This window comes from Hippocampus guttulatus, chromosome 21 (genome assembly GCF_054856545.1).
Source record: "Hippocampus guttulatus isolate MCC_2025c chromosome 21, RoL_Hgut_1.0, whole genome shotgun sequence".
Classification (NCBI taxonomy): domain Eukaryota; kingdom Metazoa; phylum Chordata; class Actinopteri; order Syngnathiformes; family Syngnathidae; genus Hippocampus; species Hippocampus guttulatus.
In genome coordinates, this window is record NC_141281.1 from 1,513,409 (window position 1) to 1,531,184 (window position 17,776).

The 17,776-nt window shown below is 53.8% G+C and overlaps 2 protein-coding genes across 2 annotated transcripts; both read left to right on the top strand.

Annotated features, from left to right (window-relative positions):
- Positions 1-628: 628 nt before the first annotated feature.
- Positions 629-1,921, top strand: LOC147186628 (uncharacterized). The gene is made up of 2 exons (XM_086101873.1): positions 629-1,593; positions 1,680-1,921. The coding sequence occupies exons 1-2, from the start codon at positions 764-766 to the stop codon at positions 1,684-1,686; spliced, it is 837 nt and encodes a 278-aa protein (XP_085957999.1). The 5' UTR covers positions 629-763; the 3' UTR covers positions 1,687-1,921.
- Positions 1,922-9,841: 7,920 nt separating this feature from the next.
- gpn1 (GPN-loop GTPase 1) lies at positions 9,842-15,657 on the top strand. Its single transcript, XM_086101872.1, has 13 exons — positions 9,842-10,034; positions 10,668-10,761; positions 10,844-10,950; positions 11,156-11,193; positions 11,293-11,371; positions 11,451-11,545; positions 11,631-11,676; positions 12,109-12,255; positions 12,317-12,399; positions 13,001-13,040; positions 13,138-13,228; positions 14,011-14,118; positions 14,831-15,657. Exons 1-13 carry the CDS (start codon positions 9,900-9,902, stop codon positions 14,935-14,937), a joined length of 1,170 nt encoding a protein of 389 aa, XP_085957998.1. The 5' UTR covers positions 9,842-9,899; the 3' UTR covers positions 14,938-15,657.
- The last annotated feature ends 2,119 nt before the right edge of the window (positions 15,658-17,776 follow it).

The following is a 17,776-nucleotide window of genomic DNA, read 5'->3' on the forward strand; positions in this document are numbered from 1 at the left end:
CCCGAGGTCGTTATCTCTGACTTGATGTTTGCTCCAAAGTCAGATGAGGATGCAGCAGTATTTATTGATCGCGCTCAAGTCGATTTTGCGCTAAAAACAGGTCATCAACCCACTGACTCCTCTCTTTATTCGGGCGGCTGTGCTAAAAGGGGTTCCCAAATCCGTAGTCCAGTCCATGGAGTCAAACCCTGATCTCCCTGGCGCTGACCACGCTCGCTGGCTGTCTCACCTGAAGCACCATCTACGGAGACATAGTAAAGATAACGAAACAAAAAATGAAAAGCGAAAGAAGGTTGAATCCCAATTGACTATAATGCAGCTCCAAAGCTGGCAGAAAAAGGAGGAGCCCGTGACTCCACCGGCTGCTAACACCTCATCACCTTCTGTCTTTTCTGAGTGCATGATGTATCAGTCGGGACCATTCAAGGGTCGGAGAGCGCCCCCTGGTGACCAAGGACAATGTTTTAACTGTGGCAAAATGGGCCACTGGGCACGTGACTGCCGAGCCAGACCACAAGGACAAAGATGGGGGGGCAGAGGCAGAGGACAACAAAGGAGCTACGACAGAGGAGGCTACGCACAGTCACGTGGCAGGGGAGACTACAACCAACAATCCTATAATGAGCCACCACAACAGACTGTCATGCCACCTCTGCAACCTGGCCCTCCTCAACCACCAAACCTACAATACCTGCCACCGACTGCCGGTCAATATTCGCAATGATGGGGCCCTGGATCCACTAGCCGCGGTCTGCAGGAACCGATGATCAACTTGACGGTAGGAGGAACTTCTCTACCTTTCATGGTCGACACTGGAGCGCGACATTCCACCGTCATGACCTTACCACCAGAAAGTTCCCTTACTACCGGCGGCATCTCATTAGTTGGATTCAAGGGAGAGGAAACCACCCTGCACATGACTACCCCTGTCCGCACTCAATGTTACTCACAAACGTTGATGCACTCTTTTGTCTTTGCACCAAATTGTCCAGTGAACCTGTTGGGTCGTGATCTCCTCATCAAGACGGCCCCGATCATAAAATGCAGCCCTGATGGACTCACTTTGGAGTTCCCATCAGGGAACTCCTGCCACTGCTCTACTCAATCTGTCCACACGGACGCTCAACTACAGCTATTCGAGAGACAAGTTACCTCACCTGGAATTGCCTGTGCCACTGCTGACATCTACTGGGCGAGAATGGACACAGATTCAACTGATTGGAGGAAGGCGGAGAGTTTCTGGACGAAATGGTCGCCTTGGGTTCGCAACCTTCGCACTTATGATATGGTGTCGGACTGCATGCATTGCACACTCTACTATGACAGAAAAAGTGATGAAGTGTACAGTGAAGCATTTAAGGAAGTTGAGGGAAACACATGGCAATTGAACATGGGCGATTTGTTTGTAGGAAAGCCAGGAGTAGCCTTTTCGGTTTCTCTAACAGACGAACAACAAAAATGGTACGTGATGGCAGATCCGTCCGACCCGTATATGCCACCCTGCCATCCACATGTCTCGCTGATGGTTTCTCCGCAACACACAGCCAAGGATCTTGGTCCATTCGTGAGGGAGTGTACAACGGCGACTGATTGGTATGAAACAATACACGAAAACCTGTTGTATTCCACATCTCTCGATGCCTACTGGATCCAATCTGATATATTTTATCCCTTTTCAGTTCTTGAACATAATCTTTTGGACAGGCATCATGGCAGAGAAATGACCGATAGTGATCTCGCTGCATCCATGCTCGAACAACTTCCACAGCACTTGTGGGCCACCGACTCAACAGACGTGGGACGATGTGACGTCACTCCAGTCATTTTTCAAATAAAACCCGAGCCGATTTATATTCCACAGTATCCAACTAAAGAATCGGGGCGTCTCGGTATAACAGACACAATAAATGGGTTGCTGAAAGCGGGTGTTCTATGCAAAATTCCGCGTTCGCGATATAACACTCCCATCCTACCCGTAGAAAAAAAGAATACCGGAAAATACCGCATGGTTCACGATCTACGCGCCATCAATGCTGCTGTCTTGACACCTACCTTGCCTGTTCCCAACCCGCATTCAACCTTGTCTCAACTTGCACCATCCCACACTCATTTCACTTGTATAGACTTGGCGAATGCTTTCTTTTGCATCCCGCTTGATGACTCCATGATGGAGTATTTCGCATTCACATGGAATGGTGAGTGCTATTCGTACAACCGACTGCCACAAGGCTTTGTTCTCTCTCCAGGCCTGTTCAATGCAACTTTTGGCGCCACTAATTCTCTCAGCCGGAGTACTATTGATCCAATATGTTGATGACATTCTGCTGGCTGCTCCTTCTGAAACTGTGTGTGTTGAAGCCACACGATCTCTGCTTGCTCACTTGGCAACGATTGGCTTGAAATGCTCGAAGAGCAAACTTCAAATCGCACGCCCTCAAGTTTCATTCCTTGGGCGGCTCATTTCGAGACACGGGACAGGCATGTCACCTTCACACAAGGATGACATCTTGCACCATCCCAAACCCACCAATGTCAAGCAAATGCTTGCCTTCCTGGGACTTTGTAATTATTCTCGACACCATGTTCCAGACTTCGCTGAACTCACACGTCCTTTGCGCGCCATGGTTAATGACCAAGGCATGCGAAACTTGACTCACTCTCTTACCTGGACTTCTGATGCAGACCAATCGTTTATCAGCTTGAAACAGTTTCTTTCCTCTGCGGCCTCGTTGGCCATTCCAGACGACACCAAAATGTTCTTTCTTGATGTGTCTGAAAAATCAAGCAGTGTGTCTGCGGTGCTTTTTCAGAAAGGGGGAGTTGGTGAACGATACACTTGCATGTATGCATCCACTCCACTTGACAAATATGAACAACGACATCCTTTATGTGCGGCTTATGCCTCAGCTCTTGCTCGGCTCGTTCAGAAAACATCGCACATAGTTTTACATCATCCACTCACTATCCGCACATCACACAGCACTGTACAATACGTCACAAGCCAGGCATTCACCATGACAGGAGGGAGACAAAGAAAAATCGAGACAATACTAACCCAACCCCACATCTTGTTTACGCACGAAGGCGTCAACATGGCGGAAGGAATGATGGAAGGAAAACCACACTGCTGCACACAGCGGATAGTGGACGAAAACACGCTCAGAGAAGAACTGTATGAGACACCATTGAATAATCCAGACATGATACTGTTTACAGATGGCTGTTGCTTCAAAGGAGAAAAAGGACTCCAGTCGGGATTCGCTGTGACACGAATGACGACTTCACGACGGTAGTAGCAAAAAGACTAACAGGTCCTCAATCAGCACAGAGAGCTGAACTGATTGCGGTTCAAACAGCTTTAATGCTAGCCCAGGGAAAAACTGCCAACATTTACACTGACTCAGCATATGTGCACGTGGTAATACACACGGCGCTGGCTGAGTGGCAACGAAATGATTTTGTGACTGCTGTAGGAACGCCAATTAAGCATCATCAAGACATCCTAGCATTGTGAGATGCCTTAATGCTGCCCAAAGCAGTGGCCATCATTAAATGCAAAGGACATTCCAAACGCTCAGACTTTGTAGCAAAAGGAAATGATTCGGCTGATAAGGCGGCAAAAGAGGCAGCAGGCTATCATCTTCCCACATTGCAACTAATGATCAGTGAGAATGAATTAACCGATAGGGAAGAGGTGAATGAGGATACAGTCAAGTTGTGGCAAGAGCAAGCCAGTCCAGAAGAAAAGAGTGTGTGGAAGTCAAAAGGGGGTGCAAAGATTGATAATGGAATATGGAATAAGGATAGGAGATGCATCCCACCACAAAAACAGTTGATAAGTGAAGCCCATGGAGTGTGCCATGTAGGCGTGGATGAAACACTGAGACGACTCCACACCTGGTGGCACCCTTTCATGAGAACGATTGTAAAAAGTGAACTACAGGACTGTAGTGTTTGTAGCAGGTACAACAGCATGCCTACGACGAAGCCACCACAGGGCACTCACGATCCGGACGTGACTGCTCCTGGTCAAGTGGTTTCGATGGATTTCACTGACATGATCAAACCAGTGTCAGGATACAGGTATTTGTTGGTAATAGTGGATTCTTTTTCAGGATGGCCAGAAGCCTATCCATGCAAAACGGAAACAGCGAACGTTGTGGCTAAACACTGTTACGATTCGGACAAGCCGAATTAAGTTTTGGACCCCAAAGTGTAGACGTCAACAAGGTCTCCGTTGCAAAAATATGTTTTTAATACAAAAATCGCCACGACTAAGAGATAACATAAAGCGCTGGTCAAAACAAGGACCAGAGGGCACAAAAAAACGAACAACAAAAAGCGCTTGCATAAAAGGCAAGGGGGGAAAATAAGGACCGCGAAGACAAACAAAAAACAATGTATCAAACTACACGCAAGCGAAAGCCAAATCACAAAATAAAATCCAATACTTACAAAACCATTGGTACGGAGAGTTCGAAAGCGAAACACGACGAGATCTAAAGCCAGAAATAGTCTATGGGCATGGAAATGGCAAGGCATAAACAATACTCCCACAACCAGAAGACAGATTGTGGGTGCTTAAATACACAGTTCCATAATTGACAGATTGGTAGCAGGTGTGCAGCCAGCAAGTTCACTCAGTCTGCCACCTGCTGGCCAGACCCAGAACAGGAACATGACGGTACCCCCCCTCAACGGACCACCCGGCTTCAATGGGTGAGCAGTGTGGAAAGCACGGAGAAGAGCCGGGTCCAAGATCCAGGAGCGGGGGACCCACTGCCGATCCTCCGGTCCGTAGGCTTCCCAGTCGACCAGGTACTGGAACCCCTTACCCCTGCGCCGAGAGTCGAGGATTTCCCTCACCGTGTACACCGGATCGCCATCAATAATCCGCGGAGGAGGAGGTGACGTGGGTGGAGGAGCCAGAGGGCTGTCGGTCACAGGCTTGATCAGGGAGACGTGGAAGACGGGATGCACCTTCATGGAGGGTGGCAGCCGGAGCCTGACGGGGCCGTTGATGGACTCCACCTCGAACGGCCCCAAGAAGCGTGGCCCCAACTTGCGCGAAGTCCCTGCCAGTCGCAGATCCCTCGTGGACAGCCATACCTTCTGCCCCACCTGATAGCTGGGCGCAGGGCGACGGCGGCGATCCGCAATCTGGCGGTTTCTGGTGGCGGTACGCGACAGGGCTGCTCTGGTCTCCCTCCATACGCGACGGGCCCGCTTGAGATGGTGCTGTACCGACGGGACTTCCACCTGCCCCTCCTGCGATGGAAAAAGCGGAGGCTGATAGCCATAGGCAGACATGAAGGGAGACCGACCTGTGGCTGAGGAGACCAGGGTGTTATGCGCGTACTACCCAAGGCAGGTGGACGGCCCAAGATGAGGGACGGTGGAGACATACGCATCGTAGAGCCGCCTCCAGGTCCTGGTTCATCCGTTCGGTCTGTCCGTTGGACTGTGGATGGTATCCCGATGACGGGCTTGCTGTTGCCCCCATGGCGCGACAGAACCGTTTCCACACCCTGGACACGAATTGGGGACCCCGGTCCGACACAATATCCAGCGGGATCCCATGGAGGCGAAAGACATGGCTGATGAGGAGGTCGCCGGTTTCTAGGGCGGACGGCAGCTTGGACAACGGAACGAAATGGGCGGTCTTGGAGAAGCGATCCACAATGGTGAGGATTACGGACTTTCCCCGGGAAACAGGGAGGCCAGTGACAAAGTCCATTGAGATATGGGACCAAGGTCGATGTGGAACAGGTAAGGGTTGTAGCAAACCAGCCGGAGGCTGATGTGAGACCTTACTGCATGCGCAGACGGAGCAGGCCTTGATGTAGTCCAAAACATCCCTTCGAAGCTCAGGCCACCAAAACCGCTGAGTGACGAGATGCAATGTCCGGTTAACTCCGGGATGGCATGCCACCTTAGATGTGTGTCCCCACTGCAACACCTCCGCGCGCAGATGTGGGGGCACAAATAGCCTTCCGGAAGGACATCCAGCCGGAACTTGGGTTCCCTCTTGGGCCTCCTGGACCCTCCGCTCAATCTCCCACCTGAGCGCTCCCATGATGCAGTGGTCCGGTAGGATGCTCTGAGGTACACTGCTCTTGGCCGCTGGGTCGTAGATCCGAGATAGGGTGTCAGGTTTCACGTTCTTGGATCCTGGGCTGTAGGTGAGCGTGAAATTGTAGCGTGTAAACAGGAGTGCCCACCGGGCTTGACGGGAGTTCAGTCTCTTGGCTGAGCGAATGTATGCGAGGTTCTTGTGGTCGGTGTACACGGTGAACGGCTCCTTAGTTCCTTCGAGCCAGTGTCTCCATTCCTGTAGGGCTAGCACGACGGCCAACAATTCTCGATTACCCACATCATAGTTGGCTTCAGCAGGACTGAGACGTCGTGAGAAGAAGGCGCAAGGGTGGATCCTCTGGTCGACTGGTGAACGCTGAGACAGTACTGCCCCCACTCCTGAATCCGAAGCGTCCACCTCTACTACAAAAGCAATATCAGGGTTAGGGTGTTGCAACACGGGTGGCTTAGTGAATGACTTCTTTAATTCGGCAAACGCTCTGTCGGCCTCCGAATCCCACCTAAACGGGACTTTGACGGACGTCAACCGGGTTAATGGAAGTGCTCTCTGGCTGTAATTACGAATAAAACGACGGTAGAAATTAGGCTCCCGCCCTACGATCGGGGAAGATGGTATCTCGGTGGCAACCGTAGGTGATCTTGAGGGTGGCGTTTCTCGGTGGCTCGTTTGATCCATCCGGGAACTCAAATTATCCAGCTGATGAGCCAGCACGGAGACGGTCTCTCGGAGCTCCGCGAACGCTTGTCCGTGCTGGCCCACCAGTTGTCCCTGGCTGGTCAAGGCGGTCATTATCCTGTTAACATCTACGGGATCCATTATGGTGGGAGTATTCTGTTACGATTCGGACAAGCCGAATTAAGTTTTGGACCCCAAAGTGTAGACGTCAACAAGGTCGCCGTTGCAAAAATATGTTTTTAATACAAAAATCGCCACGACTAAGAGATAACATAAAGCGCTGGTCAAAACAAGGACCAGAGGGCACAAAAAACGAACAACAAAAAGCGCTTGCATAAAAGGCAAGGGGGGAAAATAAGGACCGCAAAGACAAACAAAAAACAATGTATCAAACTACACGCAAGCGAAAGCCAAATCACAAAATAAAATCCAATACTTACAAAACCATTGGTACCGAGAGTTCGAAAGCAAAACACGACGGGATCTAAAGCCAGAAATAGTCTATTGGCATGGAAATAGCAAGGCATAAACAATACTCCCACAACCAGAAGACAGATTGTGGGTGCTTAAATACACAGTTCCATAATTGACAGATTGGTAGCAGGTGTGCAGCCAGCAAGTTCACTCAGTCTGCCACCTGCTGGCCAGACCCAGAACAGGAACATGACAAACACTTGATCAATCATTACATTCCAACTCATGGGCTCCCAAAGAAAATCAGGTCCGATAACGGAACTCATTTCAAAAACAAACATCTACAAGAAGTAGAGAAGGCCCTGGGTTTAAAACACTCTTTTGGTTCAGTGTACCACCCACAGTCCCAAGGTCAAGTTGAAAGAATGAACAGGAACATCAAAGAAAAATTAGCAAAAGCATTAGCATCGTCTAAGCTAAATTGGGTACAGGCTCTCCAAATTGCCTTAATGAATGTAAGGATGTCACTAAATTCAGCCAAAGGGTGGACACCATTTGAATGTCATACCAACAGACCGTTTCCGGCACCAACAGCTCCACTGGAGGAATCGCAGGTGGAGGGACCGCCTGGGCTGCGACAGCTGACCTTTACGTTCTCCAGCCTGACCGAAAAACAGGCCGATGCTCCACCGCTAATGAATGTTTGTGAACTTGTGTGGTTAAAGGTTCTGAAAAGGAAGTGGTCGGAACCCAGGTGGACGGGTCCATACAAGGTGACGGAGAGGACTTCATCTGCGGTTCGCCTGCAAGGAAAGGGAGACACGTGGTTCCACTTGACGTCTACCAGACCAGCTCAAGGCCCACAGGGATCAGCTTCCATCACATCAACAGCCAGGGAGACCAGCCTGGGACGACTACAACGCCTGACGACTTCGAAACAACGCTCGACGAATCCCGAACAGAGCCAGACGATTCCAGATTGAACCCGGCAACAGACAACGCAGGAGCAACTTCCACCCAGGAAAACTGCAATCCAACAGCAGCTGAGGTCACATCTTGCAAAAAAAAAAAAACACACAGCAATCCCAGCGACACACCCTGAATTCAAGTCGTCTGCCCTAAAATTGTCATCACACTCAAAGTATCCACCGACGATGATCGCAAAGTATTTGATCGGTTTGTTGCTTGTGCAACTCGCATCCACCAGGCGAGAAACTCCCCTCTCGTCGAACGAACGCTGCCCCACTCCCAAAGCTATCACTTATACCACCGTGGGATACGGTGGAAGACTCTCCACCTCAGCCTCCACCAGAGAGGGCATCTGCTTGCATATGATAGGAAACACCCAAATGACTTTTGAATTTGACGCATGCACAATGTTTTCATGATCACCGCCATTTTTGCATGCTGGAATTACACATTAGTATTTTTGACGTTTGCGTTTATGTTACTATTATCACATTTCATATCGTTTTGAATTTATCTCACCAATCAATGTATTTGCTGTTGAAACATCGTCTTTACATAATGTTTTCAGATGCATTTAAGGGTTTCGGACTCTTACGAGTCCGAGAGAGGGAAAGCTTTTCGAACAAGTTTTCGGACTCTTTCGAGCCCGAGAGAGGGATTGAAGATATCACCTATAGATGTTATATGTTTAGCTTAAAACTTTGTATCATAGACAGGTCGACTTTGACTATTAGGTCTCTGTCCTGAACATCCGCTACTTAAAACAAAGAATGTAGTGTGAAGCTGGGGTCCTATTTCCCCTTGAGTGATTAACAGCCCCCCAAGTGTTTTCTTTTGCGTCTCCCACCTTGGGAAAGTTCCTGAAGGCTGTCAAGTTCCCTAGAGGAGGAACTCTTCTCTCGAGATTTGTGCACAGCAGATGTGGTCTGTACTTTGTCAAAATGCCAAGATCGAACTACATTGACCTTTCTTTGTTTCTGATTTTTACATAAGGGGAAGGACTGCCCGCCCCTAATTAATATAATTAACATACTATCCCTATATGTACGTGTGACTGTAGTTGCTCGGTGCTTCCTGATGAAATCTGAGACTCACAGGAGCCCGAATCGATTCGTGTTGTGCCCTGAACGTTCAGTAAAACATCTTGCAAGAACTTCTCCATTTCCAGCCTCTGACTTTTGCACATCAACTCAGCCCGAATCAAACGAACACGCGGAGGACCTGGGGAAGTGGAGAACGGTCAAGGGATCCCGCCGTGTCGACAACAACACGCTTCCCCCTTTTTGATCATCCTCCAACAGCGTCGAGGCATTAAAAAAAATAAGAAAGAAAGAGGGTGCGCGAAAGCAGATGGCACAAGTCAGCAGACGCGTCATGCGGGCAATGTATGCAAGGAACCAACAGAAGAGACCGGAGGTGGCAAAGTTGGCCAACGTGCAACAGGGAAGCCAGCTCAAAGTCAGGTTCGTGCTTTGGATTGAAGGGAAGACAGTAACATACAGTTGTGAAGAAAGACGGACGGAGAAGAGGTGAAGGTGGTGATTACATTTGAAAGGGACAAGACTTAAGTCGGGTGGGTTGTTGTGCCACTGGTTTAGTCGTCTGACTTGGTTCGCGCTTTGTATCAATTGGCGGTAAAGCGAATTGTTTGCCGACTGCCGCCATGAAATTCTACCGGAAGAAGAAGGAGCAGTAGAAGAAGAAGGAGCAGAAGAAGAAGAAGCGGAAGCGGAAGCGGAGAACAATGGCGGCGCCCGGTGCAACGCGCGACGTATTGTCGGACGTTGAGAAGAATCTCGCGGAGGAGAACGATGGGAGGAAAGCCGTATGTTTGCTCGTGCTTGGCATGGCGGGATCCGGAAAGACCACCTTCGTTCAGGTAGCGTTCCAAAGAAATTGAGCAAATCTTAGCGCATTTAGCTCAGCAATGCTAACAGCCCAGCTCGCCAACGTCGTCCGTCCACAAGGTCTATCGAACAACCGAACCCGCCGAGTCTGCCTCGCTGCGACCAACCGGGACGCTGTCCGGATAAGAGCGTGGAATGTTTTTGATTCGATTTCTTTCTTGATTCATTTGGCGAAATGTCCACTTTGCAATGTGACGTCACAGCGCGTGAACAGCCCCGCCAAACCTCGGCGGGGCGGCTGTGAGGGCTTGCCGACGACACATTTCTTTCTCACGTGACAACTTTGCCGTCAGTGCCTTTTTAGTCCACACTTTGAATTCGATCCACAGAAGTGGATCGGTCGTCATCGATCTTTTTCTTGTGCTGCAAACGTTTTCTCGCGCGTCGGGTCCTTCCCGGCTCAAGAATGGCTCGAACACGATTCGGCGCGTGTCATTTCAGTCTGAACGTCAGCAAAACGGAAGGCGCGCGCTCGACGACGCCTTTTACGAGTTTACCCCAGGGGCGAACGACTTTGTCTCAGACGGTCGCGATGGCAATATTGCCGAGCGGCGGCCCCCGCCGGGTTCCTCGTTCAACGCTGCCCCGTCTGGTGGATTCCGCAGAGGCTGACGGCTCATCTTCACGGCCTCCAAAGTCCTCCTTACGTCATCAACCTGGACCCCGCCGTCCGCGACGTTCCCTTCCCCGCCAATATCGGTAAGGCAGGGCTCGTCGCCTCCTTTGCCCACGCGCCGCTCTCCGCTCGCTCAGCGCCTCCCTTTGACGTGGGTCCCGGCAGACATTCGAGACACGGTCAACTACAAAGAGGTGATGAAGCAGTACGGCCTGGGACCCAACGGCGCCATCGTCACCTCGCTCAACCTGTTTGCCACGCGCTTTGATCAGGTGACTCGCACTCCTTGGGCGCCGCATTGGCCTTTTGCCGAGGGGAACGCCTTTTGGAGCCAAAGCTCCAACAATGCCCCCCCCCCCCCCCCCACCACCATTCGTTCCCTTTAGAAGTTCTAAGATAAGCTTTATTTGTCCCGCACTGGGGAAATTTGCTTGAAAAAGACAACTTGTGGGGGTTTTCTATGTGCGTGCGTTTTAGGTGATGCACTTCATCGAGAAGAAGCAGCACGATCACAGGTCAGTCAATTGATTGGACGAGGAAACGCAATGTTGACGGCGGGAGCCGTCTTTGGCCTTTCTCGGCTTGAACTCGAGCCCTGCGGCACACCTCCGCAGGTACGTCCTGATCGACACGCCCGGCCAGATCGAAGTGTTCACGTGGTCGGCGTCCGGCAGCATCATCACGGAAGCTCTGGTGCGTCCGTCGCCGGCCGCCCTCGGGCTGCTCGCTTCCCTTCCTCGCCGGCGCTTGACGCGCCCTTTGTGCCCGGCAGGCGTCGTCCTTCCCCTGCGTGGTGGTCTACGTCATGGACACGTCTCGCAGCGTCAGCCCCGTCACCTTCATGTCCAACATGCTGTACGCCTGCAGGTCGGGAAAGCCGCCGCCGCTGCCTGGCCGCCGCTGCCTGGCCGCCGCTCGGGACGTTCTCCGATGTCCGTCCTTGTCTTTGCAGCATCCTCTACAAGACCAAGCTCCCCTTCATCGTGCTCATGAACAAAGTGAGTCGCGTCCCGGATCCTCCTTGCTTCCAGAGCTTTTCGGCGGGGCCCTCGGACCGCGTCCGGCTGACGGCAAAGCCCGCCGTCGGGGTCCATGAGCCCCAAAGGCGGAGACGAGCCGCGCCGTGGCCTTGGGTCGCCAGATATTCCACCCGTGGCGTTTGTCGGTTTCACTTTCTCTGATTTCAAAGCGGGCGTTTCACTCGACGCCAATGGCGCGGGCGTCGGCCGGCCCGCCCGTCCTGAAAAGTGCTGCCGGACAGCGCGTAGTCCTTTGCGTTTCCCATTTCTCGGTCTTCTCAGCATGAGTTGCAAGAAATCGGTCGTGCGAAAGGCACGGTCGGAAAGTGCTTTTCGCAACGCCGGGTGTGTCTTTTGCCGACAAAGAGCCCGCCGCAATGGTGTCCTGACCGAGGTGTGCGCGTCTTGCAGACGGACATCATTGGAGAAAGCTTCGCCGTGGAGTGGATGAAGGACTTTGAGGCTTTCCAGGACGCCCTGAACCAGGAGAGGTCCTACGTCAGCAACTTGACGCGCTCCATGAGTCTGGTCCTGGACCAGTTCTACTCCAACCTGAGGGTAAGCCGGCCGGGCCTCCTTCGGTGGCGTCGACCGGGCTGACTCGGCGCTCGTCGCGCAGGTGGTGGGCGCGTCGTCGGTGACGGGCAGCGGCTTGGACGAGCTGCTGGCGAAGGTGCGGGAGGCGGCCGACGAGTACGAGCGGTGAGAATCTTCTCCTCCAAAGCCTGGATTTTGCACGCGCGTGCGCCTGACCCGGGCGGGCTTCCTTCCCGCGGGGTCTTCAAAAGTCTCATCGGCGTTGAAAGTCGGAGGGAGCCAACCATGGCCCGGGTCCCGTTTTCTCCCCCAAATTCGGACGGCACGACGAATGGGCTCCAAAGTCGACCGAGGGGCACTCGCGCCAACAGAAGGCGGCCGCGCGCGAAAAGCCTCGTTGAGCGAGCGCTCCGACGTGCGCGCCGCCGTGGGCGAGGGAAAAGAATTGAGCCGGCTACCCTGAAGAGCCCCGGGGCGAGAGGGAAGGGACGAAGTTGCCTCCGCGCTTGAGGCCGGCCGAGTCGCACGGGCGTCACTTGCCGGTCCGCCCCGCGGTTCTTTTGGAGACGGCGGCGTTGGCGGCCAGCCGTCGGAAACCTTTCGGGCGCCGCTCAAAGCAAAAAAGATGCCGGCCCGCCCGCGACTTGCGTTGGCTCCCTCGACTCGGGTCAAAGGGCTTTGCGAATGTCGTCCGCTCGGTTCTGTTGCTTCTCCTTCCTCCGAGAAGAATTTCACATTTGCGCGGCGGCGCGCTTTTGCCATTCAGGGATTATCGGCCGGAATACGAGCGACTCCGCAAGCAGCTGGTGAGTGTTTCCGCGCCCGCCGCGCCGGCCCCAGAGGCGGCCGGCCCCCCCGGCAAAGAGTACCGCCTGTGTTTCTCGCCCCTCCCCCGTCCGACAGCTGGAGGCCCAAAGCGGAAAACGCCAAGAGCAGCTGGAGCGACTCGGCAGGGACCTCGGCGCCGTCCACATGACGACCGATTCGAGCGCAGGTGGGGGCGCGCGACGCTTCGGTCGACGCTTCGGCCGGCTTCTCTCGTCGTTTTTCTTTTGGAGAAAGCCAAAGTCACTCGCGCCTTCCCCATTGAAAGCTCCGGGTCGGACGTTCCCAGGCGGGGCCTCCCAACGGCGACTTTCACCCCCGCTTCCGAGCAGATGATGCGAGCGAGCGCAACGGCTTTCCCAAACTTCAGCGGCGTCAAAGGACCCGGGCGGTCCCCTCGCGGAGCCGCTGCGCCAAATGCTCCAACCGCTGGCATTCGGCTCCATCGCCGTCGCATCATCCCACCAAATCTCGCCTCGCTCGTCGCGCTCAACGGGGAACGGGACGAGTGAAAAAGGGGGCTTTTGCTCACCCCTCGGAATCTTTGCGGAAGTGCGTGCGGGTGCCCGCGTGGGTGAAAGATGTCAACGGTGATCGCACTTGACATATTTGAGACGACGGCCGTTTGCCGTGCCGCTATTTTCGGTGAAAGCCAATCTCTCTCGCTTTTCACCCGTTCTCATGGCGCGCCACGGAGACCGTGGCGCCCAAGCGACACTCATCCGAGTTACTTTTCAGAGAGGAGACGGAATACGGGCTCGTTGCGCGCTTGATGGGAAAGAAAGGGAGGCCCGATTCCTTGAAACTCGGGCGTTCCAACGGCGGGGACGCGAGAACAGCAGCGTTCCTTTTGAGTCCGCTTCAATTCGAGCCTTCGCAGATGCGGTGCGATTTGCGCGCGTGATTGTGGCCGACCCCCGCCGATGGCGCCGCTTGTTTTTTTTTTTCCAGAAACGGCCAGCGCGGGCGGGCCCAGTGACCTCATCATGACTCGCGGCGCCCCGGACTCCGAAGACGACGACGAGGCGGCGAGCGACGCGGATGACGTGGACCACGGCAGTAAGATGGCAGCCGGCCTCCGTATGCGCGCGCGGTCGTTCCGATCTTCGAGGCGGCGGGCGTGTTGGGCCGTGAGGGTGCGGTGCGCTTTGTTGCGCCACCTGCGGAGGGGACGTTTCGCTTCCCCGTCCCAGGTGCGGTTCCTCCTCCTCGTGGACCCTGAAGTGCCCCTCCCCCGCTCTCGGCAGAGAACGGCTTCCCCGACAGTCCGCGCGGCACTTGTGGCCGGCTCGCTGCGACAGAAGCGCTCCTCGCTGTCAGAGTTTGAACCCAGGCTTCGCACGGCCTTTTTCCAAACGTGCCCCTTTTGGGCACGCGCGCGCGCGAGCGAGGGCTCGCGACACAGAAGGTCAGTCCCATTTTCAGAGAGGAAAAGAAAAGCATCGTCCTCCGGCAAAGCGATACGGGCTAAATCCTGCAATGGGCGAAGACAATCAAACGATCGGCGCACGTCGACCCGCTTGTTGCCTTTCCGCGCCCATCTTATCATTTTCCGCAGCCCGACGCCTCCGAGGGCCGCAACAAAAGCCCCGTGACAAAACACTCGCAGATAGGTCGGCGGTCTGCAACTGTAGACCCGTCGAGAGAGAGAGAGAGACGGCCCTTTCCCCTTTCTTCTCATTCCAAGCTAGCTTGACGTCTGAGGAACAAAGCCTCCGCGTCGGGGCGCTCGTAAGTCACGGCGGCCTCTCGTTTGTGTGTTTGTGTTCAGGGGTGGAGGAGAGCAAAGAGGAGGAGGCCTTTGGAAATTTCCTGCGGGAGAGGAGGGAGGTGGTGGAGGTGCGAAATTGGAAGTGCCGCTTCCCCCCGGACCCTTGACGCGGAGCGCAATCAAGATGTCCTCAAAGCCCCGCCCCCTGTCCTTCCTTTTTCTTCTTGTTGCCGAGGGCCGCCTCTTCGTTCCGAGCTTGCGCTTTGGACTCGGCGCTTGCGCGGCGCCCGATGCGGGCTCTGCCCGTCGAGTCGGCTTTCTTTTCTGCTGCTCTCCCGACACGCGCTTGCGCGTCGGGCTCACCGAAGCCTCGAAACGGGGCCCGGAGCCGGCGGCGCCCCTTTTCCGCCCGGAACTCGCCCGATTCGAATCGTCGACTCCCGACGATTTGAATCGGCCGGGAGCGACGGACGGCGGCCCGCGACGACCCGCGCCCGAAACGGTCCGCGGGCGCGCATCCAACCGAATCGGCGGACGGAGGCCGGCGCAAGCTCAATGCCGGCGACGGACGAGGGCTTCCCGCACGCTTCCGACTCCTCGGCGGCCCTTTGAGCCGTTGGCGTGCCGCTCGTCTTCGGGGACGCGTGACGTCTCGTCAGCGGAGCCGCTCGTTGGGCCCTGCGGCCGCTTCTTCTCCCGGTGACTCTGCGGTCCAATCTCCTCTGTGACAAGGGAACCGTTGGGGCTATTTTCATGTGCTTCACAAAATGCAATTCCAAAAAAAACAAACACGACAGTGTCATCTTGGGGGGGGGGGGCATAAGACAAACCTCTGGTTGAAGCCATTTTGCATGAGAGACTTCAATAAAGAACAAGCGGTAACCCAACTGACCGACTGAAGGAATGGTTTTTTTTCTTTTTTTAAATCCCATTTTGGAGCCACCCGTTTCTCGAAGAAAAAAATTCTTGGTGCGTTAGCCCGGCTTAGTCAAGATTGAAGCTTGCTCCTGTGTGCGTGCCAAGCTATTGGCTGGCAACCGATGCCACGTTACCGATTCTTTGCGGACGTCATCCGAGAGGCAGCCTCGCTTGCTGCGGTCTGCGTCGGGGCCGAGATGGAAGCCCACCGAACGCTGATGGGCAACCAAATCAACTCGCTGGGCGGCGCGGCGGGTCACTCACTCGAGAAAGGGCGCGGGTAAGTTCGCAGCTCTTTTGTGTTGGGGGGCGCCGCCTGGGATGCTGACTGTCGCGAGCTTCTCTGGGGCTTGTTTGCTTGTTGAGTAAATGGAGAGAAAGAGAAGGTCAGTCCCATTTTCAGAAAGGAAAAGAAAAGCGTCGTCTGCCAGCAAAGCGACATGTTCAAAGGAGCGGGAAGAAGTCGGATCGAGTCCTCCCCCTCCTGATGGAATCAGATATCGATGGATCATTTTTCCCCAGATGACAGACAGATGCATCCGCGTGGTCCTCAGATGCAGGTAATCTCCATCGTTCCTGTTTTTTTTTTTTTCAATGATCAATCATCAGGTCATCCTCGTCGTTACTCATGAGTGTCCATCATTCCGCATTCAGTCGAGTCCGGCAATTTGAAAACAATGTCTCGGATCCAGACATCGATAGAGACTCTCGATCCCTGCGCTAATATTTGAGGTTGAACAATGCGGAGATTGAAGGGAGCTGAAAATGTTTGCGTGCACCTTGTTCCCTTGCAGCCGTCGCGACACAGTGATGCCGAACGCGTTGACAAGATACACGATTGTGCACGATACGGAATTGAAGCAAGTTAGTGTGCAGACGGTAGGTCATGAGGAGGAGCCTCAGCAGTGGTACACGTTCGATGAGGTCCGTTGATTTGCAATCCTGCATATCATCATTCTGCTGACAGAACCTGAGTGCACTTTTTGTTGACGTTGTCGGCATCCCGCAGGGTGCTTGGAGCTTTCACCACCCAGATTGAAGTCTATAGCAGGCTTGTGTTTCCCATCTTGGATGATGTCCTCCGATGGTTGAAGTGCACCATAATTGCGTCAGTACGCACACACATACACATACAAGGCACCTGCCGACGGCCGCCTCCTAGGGCGCTAACTTGGACTTGAATGATCACTGGAAATTGCAAACTCCTCCATAATTCGGTGATGCGTCGAATTGTGGCCGGACATTGCAAATTCCCGGAGGGGCTGAACATTGTTCTTGGTGGATGCGTTGCAGCTACGGGCCGATGGGAGCGGGAAAGACACACACCGTGATGGGAGAACGGCGGGGTCAGGATGCGGGCCGCAACTGGGGCCAGGCAAGATCGACGCGCCTCTCATTGGGCGATGGCCCCCCGCAAACGTTTCCCGACCGCTTGGCTCTCGTAACGTTGGCGGGACTCGCAGGCAGGCATCATCCCCAGGTTCATCCACAACATTTTTGTGCACCAAGACCACCATCATCGCCACCGTCCTGCGGCTCTTCAGTGACCTTGAGGTGCGTTTGTCCCACCGTGGTAAAGAAAAAAAAATTGAGATGGAGATGACATGGACTTGGACTCCAGTTCATTGAGTCCACCATGAGGCAAAGGAACCGTCCATCCAGACAATTTTTTTGGCCTTCAACTGCACATAATCGCTCATCTGGTTTCAAACGACATCGTTGCACGGATGAGGACCTCGAGCACGTCTTTGCATTGCCCGCAGGAGACGCGGATCACGCTGAAGTACGCCAGCAAGGCCAGGAACATCATCAACGACCCTGAGGCGGACCAAACGGTCACAGAGCGGGTGCCCATGGAAGTGAGGCCGGCACCGCGGCACGCACCGGCACACGCCGGCACACGCGGCTTCCAATCAATGACACACCGCGCTGTTAACCCTCTGATGCACAACATGGGGCGAAAGCGACTCGGCCGAGTTTTTGGTTTGGATCAATTAATTCCCTCTTTCGGTATTCAAGGTATTCCTCAAGTCACTTGTTTTTGACCATCACACACAATGATTTGATCTTTTTCCTTTCTTCCTTTTT